Genomic DNA, 20,986 nt, shown 5'->3' with positions numbered 1-20,986 from the left:
GCTCTGCTATAGTACTTCCCAGCTAGCCAGTTGTTTATGTTGATTATTTCCTAAACCGATATTCAACTAAGATGTTCAAATCAAATAGCTATGAGACATGAGTACCTACCACATGTTTTTCTTTTCTGAGTTCAGTATCAAGAAGCATAAGATCTTTTAAAAGGAGACTGCAGAGGCAGAGCTTAACATCAAAACTAAAACAAAGATTAAAAGATTTAGTGTCAGTCTAGATGACAGTCACATTAGAGGGCAACACCATATATTTCTTTCATTTGATAAATGTTCCTAAAAGCAGTCTCCCTAAAATAGCACTCAAGCCACTTTATTTTTACATTTCTTTCTCTTTCAAATAAAATATCTTTACATAAAAGTAAGCAAAATGAGATAATGCTTTAACAATATTGGAGATGCAGTTCTCTTTAGAAAAAGTCAAGATAAATACAGGCATGAATGGCTACAACAAAGGGAAAAGAAATCTTTAAACTAAAATAGCTATAAAAAGAGTGGACATTTTGAAAGCATTTTTCACTGCTAGTACTCCCTCAACTCCATAGTGACTTAAATTATTTTTTTTTTTGCTAATGAGAATACTGACACGTTTATTCATCTAGAGGTACCTTACCATTATGCGGCTAAACAAAAATCAAAACCAATAGTCCGTCTGGATTAGCTCAACGTGCTCATCACCAGACTATCTGAGAGAGGAAGCTTTCCCAAAATATTATTTAACTAGTTCCTATTAAAATTGAGAGAACAGACTGCTGGCATTTGCTGTCCCTGAGACAGCTGTCGTCTAACTTGGTTTTATATGATGCAGAAGACTGGCCCCTGTAAAGCAACATACGTTTAGCATTCAGCATGTTAACTGACACCAAAACCCTAAAGACTTTATGGCTCAGCACTTGCAAAAAATGGTCAATACCTTGCTGTATTGAATCTGGAGTTATTAACAATCTTTCATAACTAGTAATGGAGCATTGATACCATATGGGTAAAAAGAGATCTCCCTATCACAAGTGTGGTATACCTCCACGAGACTCCTTTTGCATAAGTTCTGATTCCCAGAATTTCATAAAAAATAAACTGATTTTTAATATATACCATGAGGCATTTCTTTAGTTTCCCCAGCCCCTTTTTTAAGGGTCATAAGCACATAACCCTGTCTTGATGTGGTGAACATATGCGTCCAACCCTAGTCATCGGTTTATGCCAAGCCTAGCCAGATGGTTTATGCCAGACCTTTAGTGGTTGTCTGGAAAAAACACCAGGGAACACCAGGAAATGACCAAACACAACTGGTTACCTCTCGCAAGTCAGCACTTCAGGGAAGCAGGTCACCTTGAGGAAGGTCCGAGCCTGGAACCTGTCATCGCTGGCTGAGGAATGAATTGTCGTGGAGGAACTGCAGTCCTCCTTGTCTCCCTGGCTGAGGGAGCCCAGGCTGCCCGAAGTGGACGTCTCCATTACCTGATTAGGCAGAACAGCTTGCTTTGGATTCTCATGCAAAGATGGATTGGATGAACCATCTGCCAATGGCTAGAGTCAAAGAAAATTTACAAGGTTAATTAAAACAACACAATAAGGAGATAAATGGCTCATCAATTTACCCTGCTTGCTTTCATGCAAAAAAATTAGTACGCACAGCAAAAATGCTTCCACATAAATTACGGTTGATCATATTGACAGCTTTCTGAGTTTCCTGTAAAAAGTTCTTCTGCTGTGGTTATCTCCTTGAGGTATTTTCCTTACTGAAGGACAGACCCTTGGTTTTTTTTGTGCCTCCTTGGACAGATCCGGCTTCCACTAACATTAATGGAAAGAAAATGGTTTCTTGACTGCAGTGAAAATTGACTGGACACCATGTAAAGTGCTGAAGGCTTCAGGGGGGGACGAAGGCAGCTGACGCTGTATAGAATAAAGCCTGAGTCAATGGATTATTAATAAACAAAATTCCCTGTTAAGTAGATTGACAGTAACTCTTCTTCCAGTAATTCTTAACTGTGCAATTTACATTGAGACAGAATGATTTTCTTTAATTTTTGCAAATAGAGTCTAAAACCTTACCCTAAATTTCTGATTGATTGGATAGATGACTTTTGCTTTTAATGCAAATGCTGTGATGTTACTGTTCAGAGTGGACTCATCTTCCTGCATGGAAAAAGAACAGAAAACTACTGTAAACTTTGAGAACAGCAGTAGGCCTGACAGTTGTTTGCTATCAGTACCACATGCTCCTTTTAGTTACGTAACTTAGAAATTCTTATTGATAACTGAGTGTTTCTTGACTGTTTCATCCTTGGCATGAAAAACTACGTAAGACTCATTCAGGTCAGAGTATGAAATCCAGAAAAGAGAACTGCAGTTCTCCCTGTACATTTTTATGGCTCCAAAATGTTTTTACTCCTGTAAGTGAAAACGAACAGTAGCTGGTATTCACAGAATATTTGCATTCCCTTTTCCCCCCCCCCCCCTTCAACACCAACTAAAGATTTCACATGGGAGACAAATTATCTTAATAATAGAAGCGACTAAGGAATAAGCTGGATAGATACCATCACAGCTATAAATTCTGGCTTCCAGTTTAAATAAAGCAACAATAGATTAAACAAAACCAGTCGTCATTTTTTCCAGGAAGAACTTTTATAGTTCACTCCTCACCTATAATCTGGAGAAAATACCAATGTTCTTCCAAAGAACTTTCTATAGATAATGCATTCTTTTCATAAAATCTGCTGTTACACACAGTCTGACGTTCTTCTCCTCCTCTTTCCTATTCACTGCTTTATGCACTGGAACAGTGGGATAATCAGCTTTGTTTTGTTAGGTTATACATGGCTTATCGAAAGGTTGGCTGTAAGTAACAATGTTTAAAACCAAGTTTTAGGATATTTTGTATTCTCAGTTTTTTCTCTTTCCAGATCAAATGAAATAATCTGTTTTGTCAAAATAGTTTTCTTTCTACAGATTTTTTTCAGGAAACATCAAAACACTAACAGAGTCTATGAATAGAGGTGGGAAGAGAAGAGCAAATTATGTCATTCATTAGGATCTTTTATCATAGCACCTTTTCATCTTTGTTCCATTTATTTCCAGAAGTAATTTTTGGCTTTACTGATAAAATAAAAAGCAAGGGGTCAATGTGTAAAACATTCATACTGAGTAGTCCTACTGCTATCTGGATATCCAGGGGTAGAAGCGGACAAATCCACTGTTCTGAAATGGCTGGTGGCAAAGCAGCTCCAGTCCAAAAGCCATAAAGCCATACTGCAGTGTGCTACAACCAAACCATCCTGCTTCTCAGCAAGCATGAGGTATACGCAGTTATTATTAATATGGTATTATTGCTGTCTGGAAGGTTTCGGAATGAAAATATCTGATTTTTGAAGTGTTCTAGCCTAACTAAAAGCGTTTTCCACCTACGTTTCTTCCTGAACTGTCAAGCTGATGCTAGGCTAAAGCATCTGGGAATTGAAACAAACGAATGGAAAGAAATATATATATATAACTACAGTAATTTGGCAAATAGACAGGAGAAAGCCCTCTCAAATAACGTGGTTAGTTCTTAAAGTGTTATAGATAAGCTAACCTGTTTGGGAATGGTTATTGTTGTGAAGGCTCACATTTTAAAGACTATGATCTCATTTTAAGAGGACTGCTAATATGCATAAAATTATATCATTCATAAGTTCTCTCACAGGATTTACAGTTCAAAGGAGAATCCAGTCAATGTTTGTTTGTTATTCTGTACTTTAACTCAAGAAAAATGACCAATGAACCATGGTTTGTCACCATTCTTGACCACAAACCTGAAATGAAAACTAATTTTTTTTCTAATTGTCCTTTAATCCCAGCTTACCACTCTGGTATTTCAGGACTTTTGATCATTTGAGCTTTGCACTATGTCTTTAGTTGGTGCTTGACTGCAGATCTTCTATGTGTGAGAAAGTCACTGGAGATGCTGCTTTCCTCCAATATACTCAGTTTGCTTCATTTAGTCTTGCTCCCTCCATCAAGCTACTAAATTCAACTCAGATCTATACCCATATCCTAAGGAGACACTAAAAAAAAGTATCTGTTCCAGACTGGACCTGATGAGGGAACTCTGTTACTGTTGATATTTCTCTAATAATCTTTCTCCAGGAAAGAATCCATTACCAGTTATCAGGACTACATTTCTGTGCTTAAGTACTTTTTCTGAAATCATCAGTGTTAGCTTTTTCCACCAGCCTTTTGAAATTAAAGACAATGTAGACAAAGAAGCCCACACCCAAAGAGAACTCAGCATCTTGACTAAAATACCCACAAAGAGCCAAATGAAATGGAATTCATAAGGGGAATGAATGCCACAAATGGTTGCGTTCCTAAGCAGCTATCAATACTCTTATTCCTTTTCTCTCTCTCTTTTTTTTTCCCCTCCCACTTTTTTGTAAATGCCTTTTAAGGTCCCAATTCCAAGCCCACTAAAATCAAGATACTTTGGACAAGGTCATGAATGTGCTGATTACTATCTCAAGCAAAATGAACATCCACCACCAAAACATAACTTTACCTCCGACACCATTTCCTCTTTTGAGGTATAGGGCTCTGCTTTACTTTTTGTGAGTGTATGCCCTTTCTCATCAGAGTTGAAGCCTTCCAGAAGTCTCTGGGAATCATCCTTCTGAAAGTCAAAGAGAAAGAAAAAAGTATATAACACTGAGAGAATGCAGATTCCCCTGAAGCACTTCTGACAGCAGCCTGGATACATTCATGTCTCCACCCTGAAAAAGTTAAATATTGGTTGAAAATGATGATTTTGGAAAAATATGATGAACTGTCAGGAACAAATAATCATCATAAAGTACTTGCCACCTTCTTTCCAAAAAACAGTATATAATTGGCCTTTATTTCTCTACCAAACACACAACGAGTAAGCCATGTAAGTAAGTAAGGCCATGAACTATAACACGCTTGTCCCTGTGCACTGGCATAGACCAAATAATAACAATGTCAGTCAAGGTATCTGAACACAGCATCTCAAGGCATTTGTTTAGGTGAGGGAAAGGATGGTGGACACAGTGCTTTGACTAATTTTTTTCTTTTCTTGTTCAGATTTGCATTTTACTAACTACTTTTTCATGTAGTCTAATGATATGGCTGCAGCCACTATGCATGTAATCATCTTATGGAAAGATTCTCCTTGAATCATTTATCAGTTGGTATATAAAGTACTTTATTTTCTCAGAAAATAGAGAACTGTCTACTGTTTGAATAGATTTCTTTCTTTATAACTTGCCTCTATCATATCTCCGGAACTTAGTTGCTCAATAATACGTATCACATTCTTGGGCTAAACTCCAAGATGTGGTGAACTGAAGATTCTGTTTCCTAAAAATCTGCCAAAGACTTGAGAAGAGCTACAAGTCTTCCTTAAAAATCTTGTCATTTATTTGTCCAAAACTAGAAGTTCACGAAATTTAGGTTGAGTGACCAGGAGTTATGGAAGTAGCCACATCGGATTCACTGTGGTACCACCACACCACAGTCATTCCAAAAAAAGTCTTTGCTTTGCTTGTCCTAACTCTCTGAATGTTCATACTCCATCCACAACACACTTTTACTCCTTTGTGTATCTCCATCAGTATCACTTTACATAAATTTGCATTTTTCTAGGATTAATTTTTTTCTGCTAACATTTCTAATCTCATTGCTTTCCTTTGTTTTTCATCCCTTGTTATTTTTACAACACCTCCCAAGTAATATCTGTGAATGTAATCAAAGTGCTACTGCTCTGCTACTGATTTAACTGATCTTTTAGATCATTAAGAAAAAGATCATAAACAAAACTAAGTCTAACTGTAATTCCTGTAACAGTTCATCAAGCTAATTCACCAGAATATCATGAGACAAGCTCTAACCCAAAGCGTCACAGGAGCTTCCAGGCAACACTGTAACTCTAATATTATTGGCAGGAAGGCATTACAGTGCACTACACTGTCTGGAGTTACGCACTGTAAAGGTTTCTTCTTGGAAGTGCCCTGGTGTCCTAGCTACAGATCACCAAACCAATACGGCACTTAACTGCAACCATCCAATTCCTACAGATTCAGGCACAACTCTGTGACAGTGATTAACTGGGGCTGAGCCACAGATGTGGGTGGCTTACCATGGTGCAAGAAATAACTCAGCTGTTTATGAAGCAATGTGGCATATTCAGATAAACTATCATTGCTTTTACTTCCAATATATAAAGCTATAATATGTGTGGTTCAGAACTGCGCTGCCTGCAGGCAGGCCTGTTGTTTAGCACAGGTGGAGCAGACAACACGTGAAAGGAAAGGATCCAGGCAACCTAAGGCAGACTTGTCTGCATTGAAATCAGACACATTGGATATAATCCACCAGCCCTGCAGTGTGTTCTGTATGCACCAGCAGGCAGTTATTTTTCTTTCAAAACAAACAACTCTCTTACAGTAGCAGCATTGATTTTAATGGCATTTAAGCACCTAAATACATCTAAAGATCTGGGTCCGAGAGAACTGACAGTTTCCATTCCCTATTGACATAAATGACACAAAAGATAAAATTGTACATGGCTGTATTGAGTTGGTAGTGACAGTACAATACAGATACCACCTATTAAGGCAGGGAAAATGAGCAATTGAATCAGAGAGGCTTGCACTCACGTGGGATGCATTGATCCAGCATTTGAAGTGCATCCATTACTGGGCTAAAGCATGGCTTCAAACAGAGTTTCAAACCTCCTACTTAAAAGCACTTGGAAGCAAGAGGATTCTTCTCTTATGTCATGCCTAATGATGACCAACACTAGCACACATGCACATGGAGCAGACCTGTTACAGCTCAAAAAAGGTGTGGTTAAAAAACAAACTGAACCGACCACCCCACTGAACATGGACAGGGCACTCGGAAGGGCTCGGAATTTCCCCACTGTGCCAATGCCAACCATTGCTGCATCCAATTAATCCAACAGTACTTGGGACTAAATTTGATGTGCAGCAAGAAAGAAGCAGAAGTCAATGACAGTTCCCAGGAAATGTATCTGTGCAGTGTGATTCTATGGGAATGTGCTACCTCAATAATTCTGGAGTCCACAAACATCCCGTGTAACAAAGAAATATGAACCATCAGCCTTATTCCTTAAAAGAGCCAGACAAACATATATTAAAAAAGGCTACGTGCTTTAGAAAACCCTGCTAGCAAACTAGTAAATGTATTCTACCTTACATATTTTCAGGTATGTAGGGAGTAGCCTCAAAGTAACAGTCATGTGTATTAATATTCTGTTGCTCTGTTCCTTTTAGTGCTTTGGAAATTGGATTGTTCTTACTGCTTTTGGAATAGAAATTAGTGGTTATCTTTGATTATCTCATGAAGCTTCTGCAAACAGGATACATCTTCCGCTGTCCCCCCAAAGCAACACAGCCTTCTACAGGAAGCGATGACTGTGAGAGACAACTCATCGGCTGGCCAAGCCTATTTTTAAAGGACAGGGGCCAGCTGGGCAATACTCAGAATATATACACTTAAACCAGTCTCGCTTTTGAGTCAAGCTGTTTACTCTGTCTCAATAAATTCTGAAAGGAAGAAAACAGTAAAATCAATTCAAATAGAGCTGGGTCAGGAGTTATGGAGTTCCCTGTCTGTCATGGAGTTCACCTGCAGTTGAACCCAGCATTCCTGCAGATTCATCACTTCTGAAGACACGGGTAGTGCAGGGGGGCAGGTTTTGAGCAGGCACGCCGAAAACCCTTGCTGTTCCGTTGGTGCCGCTTCCGCGCCCTGCTCCAGACGGGCTGGGCTCAGCGGACCGCGGCGGGGGGCCAAGGCCCCGCACGCCACAGCGTGCAGCGCAAAGCGACGGCGCGGGGAGGACTCGGGACACCGCGTCGTGGCTGCGCGGGGGAGGCCAAGCGCCCAGCCGAGAGCCGCTCTCAGCTCCCGGTTGCTGCTGGCCGAGCACCCAGCTAAATCCGACCGCGCTCACGAGGACGCAATATACGGGGAGCCGCGGAGCAACGCTGGGGGCGGCCGGCGCGTCGGTCGCCCGGGCCCATCGCGCCCGCCCGCGCTCTTTGCGGGCCGGCAGCGGGCCGGGGCTCCGGGAGCGGGGGCCTCTCCGAAACCGCTTTTGTCCCTTCCGTGCGCGCCCGCCCAGGCAAACGCGGGCCGCGCAGCGCTGCCCCGCGCGCAAAGGCGGAGGGGCAGCCAAACCCGACGCCCCCCTGCCCCGGCCCGCCCGTACCTCTCTCCGCCGGCGCGGCCCCAGCGCGCAGCGGCAGAGCAGCGCGGCGGCCGCGGCCCCCAGCAGCAGCCCCAGCAGCGCCGCGGGCGCCAGCAGCGCGGGCAGCACCCGCGGGGCGCGCACCCACAGCTGCAGCCCCACGGCCCGCAGGCAGGCCGCGGCCCCCGCCGCCGCCTCCATGGGCCCGGGCCGCCCCGCCGCGCCGCCCGGCGGGGGAGGGACCGCGGCCCCGTCCCGGCCCCCGCCCGCGCCGCGGTGGGAGGAGACCGGCGGCGGATGGATGCCGCGGCCCAGCCGCGCGTGGGGCAGCGCCTGCGACCCGGCCGCGGCGCCCTGCGCGCCCGCGCAACGCCCCGCCGCCGCCGCCGCCGCCATGGCCGGGGAGCCGCGCTCCGCGCCCGCGCGGCTGCTGGCGCTGCTGGCGCTGCTGGCCGGCGGGTCCTCCGCGCAGCGCGGCTGCTCCCCGCGCAGCGCCGCGGGGGCGGCCTGGCGGGCGGGCGGCGGCGCGGAGCCCCGCGGGAGGACGGCGGCTGCGGTAAGGTGTCGGCCGCGGCGCCCCCGCGCATCCCCCGCCGCTGGGGCGGCCGCAGCGCGGCGGGGCGCGCACGGTTCGGCCGCCCGCGGCTGGGGCGGGTTTGGGCCCACGGTGGCCGAGGGCGGGCGAAGGGGCCGCTGAAACAAAGCACCAGCCGCGGCCGGCGGTGCCGAGCCCGCCCCTTCTGCGCGCCCCGAGAGCGGGCGGGCTCCGACCGCCCCCGCAGCCTGGCTGCACCCCCGCTGGAGGACGGGGCCGTGCGAGGGCCGCTCCCCGGCGCTGCGGCCGGGGGACGGAGCAGCCTGCGTCCCGGTGGTGAAGCGCAGCCCCCCGAAAGGGCTGCGGGCGGGCTGTCGGGAGCAGGCCGCGGCCAGCGATAAGTTTCCAGCTACGCCTGGAGACTCTTCGTAGTTGAGCCCAGGCCAAAAACATTCCAAAGACGGGTCTAAAAACGTAACCGTGTAGTTAACTGCGTTCCTGGGCTTGCGAGTCACTGCTGAACGTGCTGGTATATCCCTAACCCCAGCAGACCTCTAGGCTGCTTCCTAGGCACCACATACCTGGCACCAGGTCAGAGTCAGGAAATCACCTGTGGGTCAGCGTGGCTCAGGATGCCGCATCCTCACAGTGGCTCCGTTCAGTAGTTCTCCTTCCCAAGTGGATGTATTTGATTTGTTTGTCTAGTCACAATACTTTCACCTTCTGGTGCCAGACTGCTATTAGGAGTGACATTACATGAGTTAAGATATGGCTTGTATTTGTCTTTCTTTCTCTGGATTTAGTTATTTATCTAGCACTCTCAGTACAATCAACATGTTTTTGTTTTGTTTTGTTTGGCGTACGTGGAGAATACCTGAGAATGTGTGGCAGGGTTGAGGGAGGGAGTTATGAACAATTATTTTGTCCTGTGAGTGCTAGAAGACCTAAACAACAGGAAATATTATTGCTGGAAAATAAAATAATAAAAAACCCCTTGTTTTTTCCATCCAAAAGATAAATTAATATAAACTTGGCAAAGTGTCTGCTGGCAGTTTCACTGCATTAAGTTAATTACTTTCCAAGCGTAATGCAGCGTTGGCCTGCAGAGTTGGCGCTGGAGCCCCCGTTCGTCGCTGTGGAGCGTCTCGTGGTGCCTCCGGTGTTACGGACATGCGCTGCAGTAGGGTGGGAGAATTGTGTAGCACATCAAGTTTGCGTTTGCCAGGGCAGGATGTTCAGAACAGAATGTCAGATAATGCAGAAGCAGAAACGGAGCGTAGTAACATCGTTTGTAGTTGAGACGTGCGGGCATGCAAACACTGTAGATTTTTATGCCCAGACTGTTGTAATGCTGCAGATGAATGAATGCCTGGATTCTTTGGAAATCTAGAGTCATTTGTACACTGATTTCCTAGGATGCAGGAAATGGAGCTTGTTAGTTAGCAGGCCTCATTTTCTGCATACCTTTATGCATGCTTAGAGCACTGTTTGTTTACTTTTATTACAGGCTCATTTACAAAGAAACCGTTCACATTTAACATTCACATGTATTTATGTAATGATACAATGCAGAAGAGCTGTATTTACATTTATAAACAGGATTTACATTAGTGTTTGTATCAGAGGTTTATACTAGGGTAACTACATTGGTTTAGTTGTACCAGTACATGTTTTCTTAATGCGGACAGGGCTGGAAACTGTTCTAGAAATTTCTGGTAATATCCTCTTTGTCCCCCAAATCCCCCCAACTAAATATATATACATATATATACACACACACACACACACACACACACACACACACACACACACACACACACAGAGTTGCCATATACATTATATATGTTGCCATCAGACAATTTTTTTACGTTTTCCACTGGAGTTTCCTGTTCTTATCTTTTTTTCTTCTTGACATGATTGGCTGGGCAAAATTTAGGGACATAGAGATTGTTTAACTAATGAGAAGAAAGCAATAATGGAGTTAGAAATCTTTGGCATACTGCTGTTTGTATTCCAAAATTTGTATATAGAAAAAATTGTCCAACTAGATATGTGAAGTTTTGCAAGTAGCAGCCAGTGAGGAGCTCCGTGCCTGGGGTCTTGCAGAGCTGTGTGTCAGTGCTGTTTAGACTGCGCTGGATGTTCCTTTTTATGTTCAGTTTTTCTGTCCTTTTTCTTCCTCTGGAAGAGCTACCTATCATCTGGCTATATGTACTTCCTTTCCAGAGCAATATCCACTTAAAATGCAGGGCTCCTAGTGCATCCAAACTTCTGAGATGTTTGTATTTTCCTTGTTTTGAGAGAAAGTGCCCTATCTGAAATAAGAACTGTTTTCACACAAGGTTAACTAAAGTTATAGCGCTAGCAATAGACCAATAAAAATGGTTGGTTTCCCAAGAAGACAAAGAATAAAATTGCCCATAACTTGCTGTTGTAGCAGTGGTGTTGATATAGTACTTAACGTTGCTCACATGTAGTGTGTGAGAGCAAACAGAAACGCAAGTTCTGGGCAAGTCACTCAGCAGACTTAGAAGCTAGCTGTTAATTGGCTCACGTTCATAACCAGGTATTTTTTCTTACAGGGAACATTTTTATTAAATGAAAACTTGCTTGTATGACTACTATTGTCTTGATCAAAACACTGGGGATTAAGCCAGGGATCCTTACAGTGGAAAATACTATTTTCTTAAATTTAAGAGCTGTGATTTCTGTAATGATCTCTATGGTTGGGGTCTGTCACAGACTGGTTAGCAAGCTACAGTTTTTAGCCCGTGGTCTCTTTCAAGGGATGCATGTAATGCTTCTAAGAAAAAATGAGCCTAATTTTAGTAGACATGATTTCCCTCATCCAATATGGATGGATTCCTACTGACTTCTAGTGACTGGATTTTCCCATGTCCTCAGTTCTGTAGTTGAGAATCACAAAATTATTTTATGAAAACAAACTAATACTTCATAGCAAACACTTCTGCACCACTATCATGAGAAGTCACAGCCTGGTGATCTGAACTGTAAATATTCTTTGAGCCCCAGAGACATGTACATGCTCATAGTAAGAGACAGCCGTGCCCCATACTTCATGACAAACTGTGGGAGTCCTCAAGACCAGTGTTGTGTCTCTTCCCCTAGTTAGGTTTTGGGAAACCTGAAGTTTCGTGGAACAGAATTCTGTCTAATTATAAAGCATAAATCCAGTTTAAGAGTTCAATTAAGCCATATTAGAAATTTATGAATACAGTTCTATTTTATAATTGCTTTTTTCTGTGTTAACTTTAGGTTATTAAAGATAATCTGTGGCTTCAAAAAGAGACTGGGCATCTGGAAATGACAGGTATGTGACTGTTTTAACTCTCTCTGTGGTTGTTTTCAGCCTGTTGGGTTCCCAGGACTCCAAGGGCATGGGTGTGCAGGTGAGCAGGGCACTGGAGTTGTCCCCTGATTTTACCTGGGCTCTGATTTGGAAAAGGGGTGAGGGAAACAGAAGAAATTAAGCAGTCCGGATCTAGAGGCATCCCCTCAGGATTATTACCTGATGTGTAGTCCCACCTAACAAAATCCACATGGCTCCCAGGATAGTGGTGGGCCTTGCTCCATAATCTCAGTGTGCAAGAGGATGTAGAGCTTGACCTGACTGTTGACCTGTGCCTTTAGTGACTTCAGAGCCAGGTGCCTTTGTCATCTCTGTCCTGGAGTGCAGTCTTGTAGTGCAGAGGTGGTGGCTGTGGAAGCACGTCTGGCGTCTGGTTATTGTCAAGGTGACTCTTGGTTGTGGGGCCACAGGGGAGTGTTTGGACAGTCCAACTTCAGAAGTTAGTCTTCTGTGAGAAGACCTTAGTTGGTATCCTGCTCTGAATCATTTCCAAGAGGAACCTTCTTTCCTCACTAGTCAGAGGGATGTGTAGTACAGGGCAGCACTTCTTTGATGCCTGAAGTTCAGTGTGGAAAAACCTTATTACCTGAAGCTGATCAGGACCTTGTTCCTTTTCAGGTGCTAACTTAACCATTGTGCGTTCGCTACCCAAGCTAACACTGTTGCAGTGCTTACTTGAAGCTATTTTTGAAGACCTCAGCCACTATGATAGCTGATAGAAGCAGGGATCTGGAAGTGATGCTGGGGTGCAAATACTCTTTACGCTGTGCATCAAGTATACTTGTCACTGGTGTTGTCACTGCGTACCTGGTCTGGTACACAGAGCATCTCCAGTGCTGTTTTATCTAATCTGAGTGAAGTGGGGTAGCCTTATACTTATATGAGTCGCTTATAGTTTGGAAGAGCTATGTCTGAGAGCTGACTGCCAGACTCTTTGTGTAAATTTGAACAAATCGCTTAGTTTCTCTGTGTCTCTAGACTTCATTTTTTACATGGGGATAATAAATAGTGTGTAACCTCACCAGAGTGTAGTGGAGATGAATACACTGAAAGGTTATGGCATCTTCATATAGCACATTAATGGGCCAATGTAGTGTCTGAAATAGAAACCCCAGTGGCTGAAGCTGCAGTTCCCCAGGAGATGACTTTCATAAGATGCATTTGCCAAGAAATTACACGGTCTAGAGCAGTCATCTAGTGAGATGCCTCTAATTTCTTTGCCCTATGCCATGGCTAATTCAGAAATGAGTTTATTAATTTAAATATGAAAGCAAATAATTCAGATTTGCTTAGCTTCCTTGTTTTTTTCCTGTGTTTATTCAGTGTAATCTTTTCTGCTTGCAAATCCTTTCTGAATGATTGCAAATTATTAGTGTACCATCCACTGAGAAAGGAAAGGCATGCAGTTTTGTAGTTCAGAAGAACCTTTTGGCACTAGAGAAAGTGGGGTGATTGGAGGATTTTGACACATTTTATCTTTTATGGTAGTCATTGGTTGAATCTCTTCCATTTTGTTAGGACTTAAATATAGATGTTGCAGGAGGGGCTGCTACAAAGCACTGAATTGTATGCTTGATTTTATGCCCGAGAATTGTCCCATTCTGATAAACAAGATTTTTTTAACATACGTAAAACTAAGTATTCAGTGGTTTGCTTGATCAAAATGTTAACATCCTATTTCTTATTTAAGAAACTCTCAAAGAAAGCCGTGAGACTGAAACTTCTGGATAAAACATTTGGCACTGAAAAGGCAGCAGATAGAAGCTTCGTGACAGCACACCAGTTTTAGGGCTTTTATTGGAAAGTTTTTTTTTTTTTTTTTTGAGTAGTTTCTGGATAAGACGAGGAAGAATTGCCCAGTGATTGGGGAGCACAGTGAATTTGTGAGACTTATGTTCAAGTCTTTGCTCTGACTTAGCATGGCCTGGAAAGTAGATTTGTTTTGTCTCATTGATTCCTATAGTTTCTTTGACTTTGTAACAAGAAAAAGTAATGGCAACATTCAAAACTGAAATACAGTAAATTGCTATCTTTGCCTGTTCATTCTTGTATGTAATTGAAAGGACTTAAATTGGATCTTGTATCCTGGATGGTTTTCTGGACAGGGAATTAATTCAAAAGAACAACAGCAAAAATATAGTAAACACCTATGTTTAACCCTTTTCTTCCCCACTAAAATAAACCAAAATAACTCAAAGCTTTGCAGATTTGGAATTCAAGGGTAAAATAAATCAGACTTGGGATTTGAAATGTGCAGCCCTTGGGAGGAGAGCTAAGAATTAGAATGACTGTCTTTGTTAAATTGCTTTTTTTCCCCTCAGTGTGAACTGGTTTTTAATGCTAAACTTGGCATTTCACAAGCTTGTAACAGTCTTTGCTTTCCCACTGTATATTGACAGGATGGAATGTGTTGTAAGGGAATGGGAGCCTTAAGGGCATGTTGGACTCTTTGCTGCCGACTTATTACAGGCCTATTTAATTTTGTATCATCCTATTTAATTGTTGTGCCAAATAATTGCCTTCATCTCAACTTGTATCAAGAACAAGTAAGGCACTGTAGATGTTGGGTGTTATACCCACCCTTCTAACGGTGGTCCATGGATAGCAATCTGTGCCACTTCCATGTTCGGGACCCTTTTTGTCAAGTGGTGAAGGCTTGTGTTTTAACACTGAAGGTCCCTGTTGTTGCTCAAAGCCAACTTCTTAGCAAAGGATGTTATGGCAACCATAAACGGATGACAGTTTCTTTCTTAGATACCTGACCTTCTGAATACAGACCCACCATGACCCCAAACTCCACGTGGTAGGTGCACTGTGTACCACATTGGATCCTCTCTGTATTTGCACACCCCGAGCAGCAAGCAAACTCAGGGAGAGCTGAGGGTGTCAGACTTCACCTTCAGAAGAATATGGCATATGCCACGAATATGGCTGCTGGAAGTCCAAAAGAGCAACAGTTCACCAGCCCAAGCAGTAGTGTACCAAGCGGTGGAGTTGGCAAATGATTGCCTGGGGTGGATAGCAAAGAAAATGGAGCACCACTAAATAGCAGAGACTCTTCTGATCAGTTGTGCATCTGTCACTTCATGTTGTGGCATTGCACATATGTGGGACTGAATGAATGCAGTTGTAACCTCAGCGGTAAAATGTTGCACCGATCTTCCAACTCTTTCATCTACATTAACACTCATTTTCTCATTTTTGTTTTGTAATTCAATATAAAGTTGACAAACCACCACTGGTAATTATCTAGGAATATGCAGTTTAAGACAGGGTTCTGGTATGTGTGTTTATGTTGGGTTTATGGAGGGTTAAATCGTTGGAAAATATTTTAGTAATGTGCTAGTGAAAGCATGATAAAGTATTTAACAACTTGATAATAGATTGCAAAAATGTGGACTATTTAATTTCTGTTATTAAGGAAAACAAAACAAAATCTCATCTTAAAGATGGATATATAGTCTCAAATCTCAAACAGACAGTGAAATTATTGCCTCTCTTTGTTGAACTATTTCCTTTGACATCTTCAGGTAGAAAAGCCCCAGACTGAGCCTCGTGCTCTTCTGCTTTGCTTGTTGGGAAATGTTTTGGCCTGAGGCACCGTGTTCTGGGAGGTCCCCGTAGTACCTGGCAAGCCCAGCTGAGAGGTGACTGTTGTTTGGGCTGGACAGTTTGGCAGTGTGTGTGGCTGAAACTGTTCTTTTGCTTAGCAAAGTTGCAGTTTTGAAGAGGAGTGGGAATAATTTCAGTTTAGAAACTGATGACAGTGAGGAACATGCAGCTCAAATAATGGCTTTTTTGAAAACAGCCAGAAAAATGGCAAAGATTGAAACTGTAGGAAGAAAAGAGAGTGGAATGAATAAAGAGACTGCAGAATCCATAAGAGAACTAGGATGCAGCTCTGAGGAAGCACTGACAATGCTGTGCTCTTATTTCCAAGCAACAGGTTATCAAAAAGAAAGCTTGACGGTTGTTAGTGAAAGGCCTCAGGAGTCAATTATTAGTATTTTCCAACCTCAGCTGAATCTATTTGTAACAAAACCAATTTCAGAATAGAAATCAAAGATAGACTTGAAAACTGTGGAATGGTTTATGCTTGTAACATCCTTTCTCAGTTATTGAGCATTCAGCTTTTCAAGCATTGATCAGCTATCTGCAATCTATCTAGGACCTTATCTGAAAAGAGGCAGAAGGTGAATTGATAAATACAGTTATTGTTGCCTCGAAGTTAAGAGTATGCACAAAGTTACGTAGACAAGCAGTTACCTTCTTCTAAGACAGCTGGAGTGATGCGAATAATAACTGTCCAGTGACAGTTAACTATGTGTAGATCAAGAAAGATTTATTTTATTTAACTGACAGTTGATGGTACAAAAAATATTGAGATAGAAAAGTACTGCCTTACTGGCAAGGGAAACTGGGGCATTAGAAAACAGCCTGACTGTGTGTTGTTAAAAGGTAGTGTGAAAGATGAGAGAGAGTCTGGAGCAAGGGGGTGGCACAGTGTTGCTGTATGACATGCATCATGCTGATGGTATCTATTTGAGCAAAATCTTTCACTGAGTGCTGGGAAGATACAAGTGGATTTGCAGAAGCATCCTTGTAATCATCACCAGTGTTGAGGCTGCTTAACATAATGTCAAGAACCTGCAAAGTCCCCAACCTCTAATTGCCCATGATGGAGTGGCCAAATAACATGTCTGGAAATGTATGCTGGGAGCTGGCCACATTATCTCAGGATTGTGAGTGATGATAAAGCACAACTTCAAATCAGAATCATCTGTGTAATTAATAATCAAGAGATTTATTGAGAAGCAAACATGATCAGTCAATTAAATTGGTTACTGGGGACCTGATACTTTCTGGAGGGGAGTGTCAGGAATTGCTGTGATGTGAAAGGTGCAGATGAGTATGGTGATAGAGGTCTATGCAGGGCACAAGAACAAAAGAAAGTTCAGGAAGCAATTACCCTCTTCTTGGCTGACCTCCTTCATCCAAAATGCACAGGAAGGAAATGGTCTGCTAAAGAAGAAGCACTTTCAAGGCCACAGTTGCTCAGCAAACCCAGATATTTTGCCATATTGACTTTTGATCCTAGAAAGCTTTAAGAAGAAGCTCGATGTCTTCAGTTAAGGTTTCTGTTTACTCTAAACCAAACTGCATCTTTTCTAGTCTGTCAAGAAAATGAAAAGGGGAGCCGGTGCTCCGTCTTTGTTCATAAAAATGAGGTGGCAATTGCATTAATATTTAAGAAGCACAGCAAATATAAAATGAATCTTTTCAGACTTTGGATATGTCCATACAAAACTGAGGACTACGCTTGGTTCTGCTGTTCAAACGCAAGTTTGGGGTCACTTGAGGTGGGGCAGGCAGGTAGTGCAGGACCGCCAGGAGACCTGTGCCCTACAGTAGCAGCAGCTGGAGGCCTGGTGGGATTCAGCAGGGCATCTCGCATGGCACTAGAGAGTGATGTGTAGGAAATAAAGCAGTGCTGTGTATTATACTTGCCCTCCTGGAGTACAGTTCAGCATTGGTGCCATCGTGATACAGCTGAGTGGCTTGGGCTTTCACTTATGTAGTATTGAAACTGCAGTACGGCATGCATGAGTACCTTGAAAAATACCAACCGAAAAGGCATGCAGAAATTTGGTGGTGTTATTACACACATAACTATTCTTACCAAGCTGTTCTTGTTATTATACCATCCCTAGATTAATCCGAGTCTGTTGTGTTCTGTAACAACGTTTTAAGTATGTAGGTAAAACCTAGGGGATTGTATTAAAACTGATTGTAAAATATAAATAGCTAGTTTTTCCTGGCCAGAATGCACAGTTTTATCCAGTGCAAACCATTCCCTCCCAAATAAAAAGAATGCTATTCCTGCAATCTGTTCATCTGTGACTCCAGTTTCGCAGTTGACCTCTCTACGGGAAGACAGTAACTCCCCAAGGTGCAGATGTCCGTCTGGGTTCTCTGAGCAATAGGACTGTATCTCATTCATTATGTTAACAAAAATCTTTCAGCGATTCATGTGTACCAGTTCTTCTAGGCTTCAGTTTTCTTTTCAGGTGCAAGTCTGAATGGTGAGAATTAATGTTGTACCAGCATTTTACAGCATATTCTATATAAATGCATAAAAATGTTCTGTGTTTGTCTTCTATTTACACCTGACAGTATTTCTGTATATTGTTTTTTCCAGCAAAACAGTTCCTTTTTAAAAAAATGAAACTTCTCACATTAATGAGATTGACAGTACTTTCAGCTTTCTGTATCGCATTAGCATTTAATAGGTTTAAAAAATTCAAAACTTTATAGAACAATGTCATTTGCCAAAAATTCTTGCTTTTCAGTGAGATTTTTTGTTCACATGAATATATATTGCTAATGATTAAAATATTGGTTTTAAAAATAATTGATAAATGAGAACTGTTGTGCGAAGACTGAGAAATGTATCTTCTTTAAAGACAGAAAACCAACTATCATTTTGAAATTTTAATGACATTCTTTTCGCCTTATTCAGCAGCTTTACTTTTATTGTAATTTATTATATAGAATTATTGATTTTTATTTTAAGCTCCTTTTGTTAGTGTCATAGGTGCTTTTACGTTAGTAGATGGAAGTTAAGTGATAACGAATTATTTCAAAGTTGTTCTTGCAATTTTGTGTCATATCACGGCCTAATCTTTCCTAAAATATATGAGAGAGAAATTAGAGGATAGCATTGATATTCCTATTTACTAAATTGTGGAGTGTTTGATTTGATGGCACTCCAGTTCAGCTGAAACCCTTACTCCACTGAGAAGTATTTTTATTCTGAATATGTATTGAAAAGTTTAATGGTTAATTGGCAGACCGCATCTTTGAAGCAGAACACCCTTAGCACCAGGTCACTCGTGTTATAGGGTGCTTCAGTTATTGACACTTTTCTGAAAATTTTCTTTGTGTTGAAAATATTCACAGTTGATTTAAGGCTGAAACCTGTTAATTTGTGCATAATGTGCTTTATGTTTAAATGGGGAATTTCCTAGGTAGGAAGCACAGTTTTGTGCCAAGCCCTGCTGGGTTTTCTGGGGCAAGTCACCCCACCGTCACGTCCCTGCTTCCTACCTAGCCTCCTGCCCCGTCTGCCTGTTGGGACCTTGGTGCTGGGGGGAGCGTGCTTTTAACCGTGTGCGGAGCACCGGCTATCGCCAGCCCCCTCCTGGACTGGAGCCCGCCCAGGCTGCTGCAGGGGCTGGCACGTGGGCGAGACGCTCTCGCTCTAATGCGCGGTGGCTTTGGCTTTCGGCAGGGTGGCTGCCTCCAGCCCGGGACGCCCGTGCCCTGCTCTTGGCTTCGGCAGCCTCGGGGGATCAGTGGAGCCATTCGCTGTTTGCTCTGATACCCTCGTGGACAAAGAAGATTTTGTTCAAACGAGAGTCGTCCATTAACTACCAACCGGTCAGTGAAAGATGGTTTGCCACTTTTAATATCTGTAAGGGTCATAGCAGTAATATCAGAAGCGGATGCTGGGAATTTACTACCCAATTAGTACGTAGTTTCTAATTCTGTCTCCGGTGATTATGTCCACTTGAGGTGGCTTCAGCAATAGCAACTTCTAGTTGTGAGATTTCCAAGTAATTACATTGGCAGGTACAGCTATGTGAATGTCATGTAAACTCCGACAGACCCATAGTAATAAAATGCGTCTGTGTTGTTGGATGAACTTTGTCTCTTCATGCATGAACTTTCGTTTCAGTGTATTTTGTTGTGATAACCAAAAGATGAATACATCAATTAAGATGTTAGTAATTATTTGTGGGAATAAATAGCTTGTAGAGATTTGGACTAACAAAAAATAATAATTGGCATAACAAAGCTCTTAAATTTGTAAGTGGTTAATAATGCAAGTTTCTTTCTCATATTTCATTGTCGCACAATTTAAATTGTGCTGCAGTTTGTGAGTTATGATGGTTTCATACACTATGTAGACTTTTCCCCTTCCTCCACAGCCTGAAGATGTGTCCAAAATGCCAGTGTCTTCAGGATTTGGAGTAACCCTTCACAAATGTGCTGTGGTAAGTTTCCTTATATTTCACTTGTTAATTTGATGGAAATTGGCACTGAAATGTCCTTTAAAAAGTTGGAACAGAATTGTGCCCACGTTGAGTACTTGAGAAAATGTCTGTTTTGATGTTGAGATGTTAAACTCCTCTATAATAGGAACAGTTTTGCAATGTTGATTCAAAACTGAGTGAAGTCAGTGAAATCTTTTCACTTTAGAGGATTTTGCATTTTGATCAGAGTAAATACCTCAGTGTGAATCTGTATAAATAAAAATGTGCAAAACCTAGTGAACTGCAGCTGTGACACATGAGGCTGGGTAGTGGTAGAGAAAAACTTCTTTAGAGAATGAGATATGCCCTGTAAGATATTTTTCTGTCTTGAGCATGGGTAGTCCCGCCTGTGCCAAGTCTGGACTCTGTCCAAAGGATGGGGCACTGAGCCCTGCAATGCCCACGGTGTCTTTGAGAGGCCAGTCGCAAAGCCAGCCATAAGAGAGCCAGGGTGACACAGTCTCAGAGTATTCACTGGGACTCGGCCCCAGCACACTATTTTATGAGAACAGTTTTGATTTGAATTGTGTAAAATTCTTATGAGGGACAAAGGCCTCCCTGCTGCAAGGAATTTTTTAAACTTTGCTTTCTAATTTTACTTTAGTTAGAATCAGTTAAAAGATTTAGCTAGATGTTATTTTTTCTTTCATTTTTCCTGCTTTTTACACTAGATGAGTCAAATCCGAATTTTTATAATTATTTCACCTTACCTGTCCCATGGGGAGAGAGAAGGTGCATCTGGTTTTAAGTCAAATCTGGAG

The 20,986-nt window shown here is 42.4% G+C and overlaps 2 protein-coding genes across 6 annotated transcripts in view; one reads left to right on the top strand and one right to left on the bottom strand.

Annotated features, from left to right (window-relative positions):
* EVC (EvC ciliary complex subunit 1) overlaps positions 1 to 8,072 on the bottom strand; it is a 57,094-nt gene extending 49,022 nt beyond the window's left edge. The window contains exons 1-5 of one of the 2 annotated variants that reach the window (XM_026121959.2): positions 7,660 to 8,072; positions 4,550 to 4,660; positions 2,065 to 2,148; positions 1,304 to 1,536; positions 110 to 194 (exon numbers count right to left, since the gene is read on the bottom strand). In XM_026121959.2, the coding sequence (XP_025977744.2) occupies positions 110 to 194; positions 1,304 to 1,536; positions 2,065 to 2,148; positions 4,550 to 4,660; positions 7,660 to 7,692 (546 nt within the window). In that variant the 5' untranslated portion in view covers positions 7,693 to 8,072. Of the gene's footprint in view, positions 1 to 109; positions 195 to 1,303; positions 1,537 to 2,064; positions 2,149 to 4,549; positions 4,661 to 6,665; positions 7,613 to 7,659 lie in introns of those variants that run through there. The other variant, XM_026121958.2, reaches the window with a different exon arrangement.
* A 395-nt stretch (positions 8,073 to 8,467) lies between these two features.
* Positions 8,468 to 20,986, top strand: part of EVC2 (EvC ciliary complex subunit 2) — a 77,522-nt gene continuing 65,003 nt past the window's right edge. For all 4 annotated transcript variants that reach the window (XM_064511453.1, XM_064511454.1, XM_064511452.1 and 1 more), the window contains exons 1-4: positions 8,468 to 8,780; positions 12,036 to 12,090; positions 19,421 to 19,569; positions 20,121 to 20,186. In XM_064511453.1, coding sequence (XP_064367523.1) covers positions 8,526 to 8,780; positions 12,036 to 12,090; positions 19,421 to 19,569; positions 20,121 to 20,186 — 525 coding nt within the window. In that variant the 5' untranslated portion in view covers positions 8,468 to 8,525. The remainder of the gene's footprint in view (positions 8,781 to 12,035; positions 12,091 to 19,420; positions 19,570 to 20,120; positions 20,187 to 20,986) is intronic.

The sequence above is a fragment of the Dromaius novaehollandiae genome, chromosome 4 (assembly GCF_036370855.1).
Source record: "Dromaius novaehollandiae isolate bDroNov1 chromosome 4, bDroNov1.hap1, whole genome shotgun sequence".
NCBI lineage: Eukaryota > Metazoa > Chordata > Aves > Casuariiformes > Dromaiidae > Dromaius > Dromaius novaehollandiae.
The sequence above is the reverse complement of the archived record's forward strand: the minus strand, read 5'-3'. Positions and strand labels throughout refer to the sequence as shown.